General features: G+C 36.4%; 2 protein-coding genes across 2 annotated transcripts; one reads left to right on the plus strand and one right to left on the minus strand.

The window, feature by feature from the left end:
• The first annotated feature begins 1,486 nt into the window (after window positions 1–1,486).
• Window positions 1,487–5,017, plus strand: LOC108812589 (glutamate--tRNA ligase, cytoplasmic). The gene is made up of 6 exons (XM_018584885.2): window positions 1,487–1,733; window positions 1,813–1,912; window positions 2,112–2,265; window positions 2,434–3,512; window positions 4,095–4,562; window positions 4,629–5,017. Exons 1-6 carry the CDS (start codon window positions 1,594–1,596, stop codon window positions 4,854–4,856), a joined length of 2,169 nt encoding a protein of 722 aa, XP_018440387.2. The 5' UTR covers window positions 1,487–1,593; the 3' UTR covers window positions 4,857–5,017.
• A 209-nt stretch (window positions 5,018–5,226) lies between these two features.
• LOC108812591 (probable germin-like protein subfamily 2 member 5) lies at window positions 5,227–6,080 on the minus strand. The gene is made up of 2 exons (XM_018584886.2): window positions 5,922–6,080; window positions 5,227–5,768 (listed from the first exon to the last, which is right to left on the minus strand). The coding sequence occupies exons 1-2, from the start codon at window positions 6,031–6,033 to the stop codon at window positions 5,227–5,229; spliced, it is 654 nt and encodes a 217-aa protein (XP_018440388.1). The 5' UTR covers window positions 6,034–6,080.
• Between the last annotated feature and the right edge of the window lie 2,427 nt (window positions 6,081–8,507).

The following is an 8,507-nucleotide window of genomic DNA, read 5'->3' on the forward strand; positions in this document are numbered from 1 at the left end:
TTTTGTGTAAGCTTTTGATGATCATTGGTGAGGAGAATTTTTCTTTTTTGTTTTTGTTTTTTGCTTTGTTGTTGATCAATCTGTATAAAACTTCTTTCTTCATCTGGTTTAAGTCAATCAATGCCTGTGAGTGGTTTCCTTTGTGTTTTATAGACCAGTGATGAGTCCTAAAAAGCTCATCATCATAGTCCTTTATCAGTACGATAAGAAGTTTGAGCATTGCATTTTAAAATGATTTGCTGAATGTGTGTCTATGGTACATTCATCCCATCTTTTAGGTCTATTGGAGCAGAGTTTTTTTTTTTAAATTCGTTTGCTCTGACTCTATGGCACACTGAGTTCAACAATTTGCAATGCCTGTTAACGTGTATAAAATCTGAACCGCCACTGCATTAGAGAGCTTATGAAGAGTTTCAAATGCTCATCTTCCATGAAGTAAAAACACTTAACTAAACGCCTCTTTGCTAAAGCGGATTCGTCTACTCTTTTGAAAACAGACGCTGATACATGAAAACTAGTCATAGCCAATGATGCATATAGAGAGACTGAAGCATACATACTTGCCTAACATTGTTACCTACAACCTCAAGTTCTGTTAGAGATGAGCCAAGTATTGCAAGGATACAGTGGTGGTATAAGTAATTCAAAAACATTTTGATGTCTCTCTTATGAAAATATCTTAAAAGACTATTTAAGCGTTAAGTAAAAAGCCAATTTCTTGTTGTCTAAAGAAGACTTGTAAATAATTCAACTACAAGTTGGGATGAATAGTGTAAAGATTGATACTTTATGGACTGGTAAAGAAGTAAACAAATTTGAAAATGAGGATTTATCAACTATTTAAAATCAACAAGTTTAATATCGAACTATTACTTACACGATTTTATTTCCTAATTAATAGTTGATTTGACAAATTGGTAACTAAAAAGTTAACTATTAAATCATAAGCGACTTTATTAATTTTATATTTGCCACTAAACTTAGAAAATTCGAAATTTCCAAATTCAAATTTTAACTTTGAAGATAATTTCCGGTGGTATTCGTTTCCGTGATTGGATTGGATTTGCTCTCCTATCACTTGACGCCTCTCAGTTAAAGCGGATTTGTTACTCTCTTAAAAACAGAATACGTACATGAAAACTAGTCATAACCAATGATATGCATATAGAGAGACTGAAGCATACATACTTGCCTAACATTTTTACCTACAACTACAAGTTGTGTTAGAGATGAGCCAAGTATTGCAAGGATACAGTGGTGGTGGTACTAATGAAATCAAAACATGTGACGTCTCTTTTTCTTGTGGAAATATCTGTGAGACTATTAAGCCATTTTTTCACAGAAAAAAAAATATGTATATCTGTGAGACTATTTGAGCATTATGTAAAATCCAATTTCTAGTTGTCTAAAGAAGACTTAAATTCAAATACAAGTTGGGATGAATAATGTTAAAGTTTGATACTCTATGGACTCTAGTGGTAAAAGAAAAAAAAAGGCACAAAGATTGAAAAACTAACCCTAAAAAGTCCGTCTTTTTAATCGGTTTTATCGCCGCCCTTCATCTCACAAACACAAAGGAAGAAGAAGAAGAAGATGGAAGGGATCATCAAGCTCTATTTCCCACCGGAGACTCCACCACTTTCTGTAATCGCTGCTCTCTCCCTCTCATCCTCTCCTGTAACCATCGACTCCTCCTCCTCCACCACCGTCCCTACTTTCGTCTTCTCCGACGGGTACTCTCTCTCTTTTCCCCAAATCTGATTCCTTCTTCTCCCCCTCTGTAACTTAAAACCCTTTTTTGTCTTGATTCAGACGAAAGCTGACTGGCACTTCAGTTCTCCTCCGATACGTTGGTCGTTCAGCCAAGTCTCTTCCCGGTTTCTACGGCCACGATGCTTTCCAATCTTCCCAGGTCTCTCAAACACAAATCTTCTCCTTTTTGTCAAATGTTGACAAAGTCTCAACCTTTGTTTCTTCTTGGTTTTGTCTTAAAGTCTCAACCTTTACTTTGTTTCTTCTTGATTTTGTTTTTAAAGTCTCAACCTTTACTCTGTTTCTTCTTGATTTTGGTTTTAAAGTCTAAACCTTTACTTTGTTTCTTCTTCTTGCAGATTGATGAGTGGGTAGACTACTCTCCTGTCTTCTCCTCTGGCTCAGAGTTTGAGAACGCTTGCACTCGCGTCGATAACTACCTTCAAAGTGCCACCTTTCTTGTCGGCCATTCTCTTTCCATTGCCGATGTTGCTGTTTGGTCTGCTCTTGCTGGTAATGTATCCCATCATCTTGCTATCAACAATGCTCATTAGTTAGTTACATTCAAATGCAATGTTGCCCCTGTCTAGCTTCTTAAGATCCGGTTTAAGTTTGTCTAGTTTGATCTAAATTGGTGTACATCGGTTACAGTCTCTAACACACTGTTATCATCATCATCAGGATCCGGTCCGAGATGGGAGAGTTTGAGGAAATCTAAAAAGTATCAGAACTTAGTTAGATGGTTCAACTCGATATCCCTCGAGTACGCTGAGCCTCTGAGCAAGGTGGTTGCCTATACTGCGAAAAAGGGTTCAGGTAAGCCTGTTTCCGCTCCATCCAGGTCCAAGGACCAACAGCAAGACGTTAACGATAAAGGAAAGCCTGAGGTGGACTTGCCCGGTGCTGAAATCGGGAAAGTCAAGCTCCGTTTCGCTCCGGAGCCAAGCGGTTACCTCCACATCGGACACGCGAAAGCCGCCTTGCTGAACAAGTACTTCGCCGAGCGGTACAAGGGGGAAGTGATCATCCGTTTCGACGACACTAACCCTGCCAAAGAGAGCAACGAGTTCGTCGAGAATCTAGTCAAGGACATTGGTACCTTGGGGATCAAGTATGAGAGAGTGACCTACACTTCAGACTACTTCCCCGAGCTGATGAGCATGGCTGAGAAGCTGATGCGCGAGGGGAAGGCTTACGTGGACGACACGCCGAGGGAGCAGATGCAGAAGGAGAGGATGGACGGGATCGATTCCAAGTGCAGGAACCATACCGTCGAGGAGAATCTGAACCTGTGGAAAGAGATGATCGCCGGGAGCGAGAGAGGGTTGCAGTGCTGTGTCCGAGGGAAGCTAGACATGCAGGATCCTAACAAAGCAATGCGTGACCCGGTTTACTACCGTTGCAACCCTATGTCTCACCACCGTATAGGTGACAAGTACAAGATCTATCCCACGTATGACTTTGCTTGCCCGTTTGTGGACTCCATCGAAGGTATAACGCACGCGCTCCGGTCCAGCGAGTACCACGACAGGAACGCTCAGTACTATAAAGTTCTGGAGGATATGGGGTTGAGGAGAGTTGAGATTTATGAGTTTAGTAGGTTGAATCTGGTTTACACTCTTCTCAGTAAGAGGAAGCTTCTCTGGTTTGTTCAGCAGGGGTTGGTTGGTGGGTGGGATGATCCGCGTTTCCCTACGGTGCAAGGCATTGTTCGTAGAGGGTTGAAAATCGAGGCACTGATTCAGTTCATTCTAGAGCAGGTAAGCCTTTTACTTCTGTAATAACAGTTATGTTTTGAATCAATGTTCAAAGAAATAGTTAGGCGGTAATTAGGTGTTTATTAGAGAGGACTAGTGATTAAACTGATTATTAGGGGATAGATGAGCCTAATGGTTAACAAATTATTGATTTATTTTTCATATATTTTTACATTTATATTAGATTTTTTTTAGTTTTAGGTTTAGTTATATTTACAAAAAAAAAAGAATTGAATAAATTTGTGGATACCAGAGGTCCAGAGGACTAGCGATTATTAAACGGATTATTTGGAGATAGATGGGCATAGTAATTAACAATTATTAATTTATTTTTCGTATGTTTTTACATTTATAGTATTAGATATTTTAGTTTTTAGGTTTAATTATAAAACTATTTTGATGAATTATAAAAGTTAGATATACAAAAAAATAGTGGATTTCAACTAACATTATTGTTTGATTTATGAGTTTTAGACCAATTTAGATTTGATTAAACCTATTTAGATTGTTTTTAACCTATTTAGAACGTTTTAAACTAATTTGAGTAAGCATAAATCGAACATTTGTTTTGATTAACGTTTCCAGGGTGCTTCCAAGAATCTAAACTTGATGGAGTGGGACAAGCTCTGGACTATCAACAAGAAGATAGTTGATCCTGTGTGTCCTAGACACACGGCTGTGGTCGAAGAGAGGCGTGTGCTGTTGACATTAACCGACGGTCCTGACGAGCCCTTTGTCCGGCTAATACCGAAGCACAAGAAGTTTGAAGGGGCTGGAGAGAAGGCGACCACATTCACCAAGAGGATATGGATCGAGGGAGCTGACGCGAGTGCCATCTCTGCTAACGAGGAAGTGACTCTGATGGATTGGGGAAACGCCATCGTGAAGGAAGTCACAAAGGACGAGGAGGGTCGTGTCACCGCGTTGTCTGGCGTTCTGAATCTACAAGGATCTGTGAAGACTACAAAGCTGAAGCTCACGTGGCTTCCAGAGACTAATGAGTTGGTGAAGCTCACGTTAACAGACTTTGATTACTTGATCACCAAGAAGAAGGTAAGAGAGTATGCTTATTTCTACTTTGTTTAATCACTGATGTCTCTTTTTTTATTTGTCACACAGCTGGAGGAAGATGATGAGGTTGCTACTTTTGTGAATCCTTACACGAAGAAGGAAACATTGGCACTCGGTGATTCGAATATGAGGAACCTGCAGCGTGGAGATGTGATTCAGCTGGAGAGGAAAGGATACTACAGATGTGATGTGCCGTATGTCAAGTCTTCAAAACCTATCGTCTTGTTCTCAATCCCAGATGGAAGGCAACACCAGCCATTGGCTGCTGCTAATTGAAGAGAATTATTGATTCTTTTCTTCACATTTTATGAAAAGTTGTATTAAGAATTTGCTTGAAAAAAACTATGTTAAGACAATAATCTTTTTTTTTTTTGCTTTTAGCTTAAAAGTTGATCTTTTATTACAAAACAAGAAAGAAGAAGATTTGTGTTGTTTTCTGTTCTCGTCTCATTTCTTGGGTTGGTATGTGGACTTGATCTTCTTAACCTGTTTGGGTCTGAACTGGAAAGACTTAACAAGAATCTCTTCAGGAAGAGAACCAAAAATCAATGTTTAAGACAATAATCTTTTTTTGCTTTTAGTTTGAAGTTTGTCTTTTATTACAAAACAAGAAAGAAAAAGATTTGTGTTGTGTTCTGTTCTTGTTTCATTTCTTGGGTTGGTATCTAAACTTGATCTTCTTAACCTGTTTGGGTCTGAACTGGAAAGACTTAACAAGAATGTCTTCAGGAAGAGAACCAAAGAGAGAGGACACAAGCGACTGTGTTCCAGGCAACTGGCTATCAAAAGCTGCTATTACAGAAGCTGGAGCCGACCTAGCGATGTTCTTCTGAAAATGTAAAAGCCCTTTGGGGAAAACGAAGACTTCTCCTTTGTTGATGTGTTTAGCGACGAGTTTTCCAGCGGTTGTAACGAAGCCGACGTAGAGCTGACCCTCTAGGACGTAGATGATCTCAGAGGCGCGTGGGTGGACGTGTGGTGGGTTTAGGCCGTTTGGCGCGTAGTCAATGCGGGACATGGAGAGGCCGAGTGTGTTGAGTCCTGGTAGCTTCTCCACGGTGGCTCCGGTTACGATGGCTCCCGTGGAGGTGTTGGAAGCGGCTCCGGCGGTGGCTAGGCCTCGGAAGTAGAAGTCTTCTGGTGTTACATGTGTTGTGTCCTTGCATGTGTATCCGTTGACCTTGATCGCTTCATAATTTGTCAAAAGTCCAAAGATAAAATATTTTTTTTTAAATAGGAAATTAATAAAGTACAATTATTAAAAAAAAAAAAAAAATATTATGCTATGGAAATTAAAAGACAGAAAAATGATTTGTTGGATTAATTATTGAAGTAAAATACCATTGGACAAATCAGCAACACAAAAATCTTGAAGCATGTTGGACTCTGAAGCTACGGACATGGCTAAGACCAACATGGTAATAACAACAAGATGGGTCACAATAGACGCCATTGTTGTTGTTATTGTTTTATGTTCTGAAAAGAGTTTATGAATTTATAATTAAGAATAAATCAACGAATGGGGGCAGCTTTTAAAACTGGATGTCCTTATAAGTACTGAGGCTTTGAGATGTTTATTTTTAGGCTAGTTGTGAAAGGTGTGGTTAGGCCTTAACTTAGACAAGATCAGGTTTAAATGGTTTAGTTGTTTGTTAATATGTAGGTTAGTTGTAATTAACAGAGGGTTGTTTATTGGAGAGACATCTAATCTAACATCTCTTAGGTTTATAGATAGTACGGTACGTGGAAATTCACCTAAAATAAGTTAAACTAGAGCTTCACCCGCACACCCGTGCGGGTATTATTTTGCAATTTTGCAATAGATATATAAACATTTTAAGCATAATAATTTGACAGATTCATTACTTTAGTTTACTGTTGAGACCAAGTATTACGATATATTATCGTGTTATATGTAATTTGACAAAAATAATTTTATATAGGTACTAATATAACATGTCGAGTCAAATACATATTATTTCTTTCATATTATATTGTATTGTATTACTTGATGAGTACACGAATGAATAATCATTATATATATTGCTTGATTTTATGTGTTAGATTTTACACAATTGGTGTACAATAATAGTTAATTGAATTTTGTATTGTTGGATTTTATTCTGAAGACAAAACAAACGGATATATAATTATCTTTTAAAATTGTTATATTTGGTGTAGTATGTTAGTTTAATTAAATTGATTTAGTTATGCAGTTAAATGACATATTAAAAGGCAGTAGCACAAGTTGGTAAATATTAAGGAAAAATGAGGGTTAATTCTAAGTTGTATTTTAGTTTTAATAGATTATATGTAATATATGTTTATTTTCTTTCTTAAAAACATAAGTCTATTACTCTTTTCTTCTTAATATTACTACTATTCATTCCAAACAACATTATATATATCCTCTTTTATTCTGTTATTCATGTTTCCAAATAATTTCTAAATGTACTTATATTTCAATAAGATGGACAGACGGATATAGATTCTCACACAGTTTTAAAAACTGGGTCCGGTCCGACCGTTGATCCAACTATAATTCCGAGTCAATGTTCGATCTGATTTTCAAAACATTGATAAATATATTATGTTGAGTTAAATATTATTAATATATTATGCTGTTTTGGGACAAATTTAAAATCAGTTAAATAGGTGATCAACTTACAATTTTAATATAATATTTCTTAGATAGATAAGAGAGATTGTAACTTTAAAATATTTAATAGTTGATATTATTTCTTTCATATACTTTAAATTGATAAGGCTGTTTAAAAATTATAAAGAATGATTCGTAGTTAAAAAAAGTGGTTCACGTTATGGCATTTTCAAAGTCTTTTTTTGTTGAAAAAAAAATCATTTCTTGTATTAGTTAGTTAGAGAATATTTAGGTGGATAGATAATTAATGACAATTTTAAAAGGATAGTTATTATTAAAGGAAATGGCACAACTTGGTAAATATTAAGAAAAAGTAAGGATTATTTCCTATTTGTACTTCAAGGATAGATAACTTATCATCCTCCAGGTAATAACCAAAGTCCATATCACCAAACTCAAAGTAACAACTTGCGTCTCAATAAAGAAATAGAAAAGGTGGAAGTTGGCTGGTTATTTCCTTTATATATAGTTCAACAAGTTTTGTTTTGGTCATGGTCCGCTTTTTAATTGAACCGGAATCTTGATAAGTGCCGACAGAGATTTGCTTGTTAAAATGTCATTGTGTGCTGCACAGCATACTAATATGTTATTAAATATAAAATATAAAGGGTCAATTACAAATGGATATACTTGGGAGTAACAAACTCCCTCTTGTACAAAACCCCAAGTTCAAGTTGAGTCCATAGTAGATGTTATATATATCAACCAGGTTAGTCTCACCAAGAAAAACTGTCATCCAATAACTCAAAATGTAAATATATTAATCATATTTATAAGTAAACACATGTATCACATATGTATACAGTTAGTTCGTTGACGAAAAAGGTTGGGATGAAAAGACTTTATATCGAAGTCAAGTCGCTCCTCATAACTGTTACAGAGACGACTCTTCTATTAAAGGAAGATGTTGAGAAATGAGACATAACTAGTCTGCTTCACCCATCTCTCTCTCTTTATATGTTTCTAAAGTTTCCTCTCCTCTATTCATTTCTAAGTTCCATTCTTCTCCCATTAATCTCTCCACCATGACGGTTAAGGTAACAAAAACATATCATACTACTACTATAAAAGCCGTATGGTTTCTTTTCATGGCTCTCATTCGGTTTATGTTTGGTTCGGTTTTGAGCAGAAAGTTGAGATGAAAGTGGACATCAACTGTGGGAAATGCAAAAACCAAATCATGCAGGCTGTCACAGAGCTAGAAGGTATTATTATTATTATTATTATTATTATTATTATTATTATTATTATTATTATTATTATTATTA

The sequence above is a fragment of the Raphanus sativus genome, chromosome 6 (genome assembly GCF_000801105.2).
Source record: "Raphanus sativus cultivar WK10039 chromosome 6, ASM80110v3, whole genome shotgun sequence".
Classification (NCBI taxonomy): domain Eukaryota; kingdom Viridiplantae; phylum Streptophyta; class Magnoliopsida; order Brassicales; family Brassicaceae; genus Raphanus; species Raphanus sativus.

Excerpts from the sequence above, each read along its gene's own strand:
- LOC108812589 (XM_018584885.2), top strand. The coding sequence starts at position 1,594 with ATGGAAGGGATCATCAAGCTCTATTTCCCACCGGAGACTCCACCACTT. Across the intron at positions 1,913-2,111 it reads ATGCTTTCCAATCTTCCCAG|ATTGATGAGTGGGTAGACTA; the intron begins GTCTCTCAAACA and ends TTCTTCTTGCAG. Across the intron at positions 3,513-4,094 it reads TTCAGTTCATTCTAGAGCAG|GGTGCTTCCAAGAATCTAAA; the intron begins GTAAGCCTTTTA and ends TAACGTTTCCAG.
- LOC108812591 (XM_018584886.2), bottom strand. The coding sequence starts at position 6,033 with ATGGCGTCTATTGTGACCCATCTTGTTGTTATTACCATGTTGGTCTTA. Across the intron at positions 5,769-5,921 it reads TGTTGCTGATTTGTCCAATG|CGATCAAGGTCAACGGATAC; the intron begins GTATTTTACTTC and ends CAAATTATGAAG.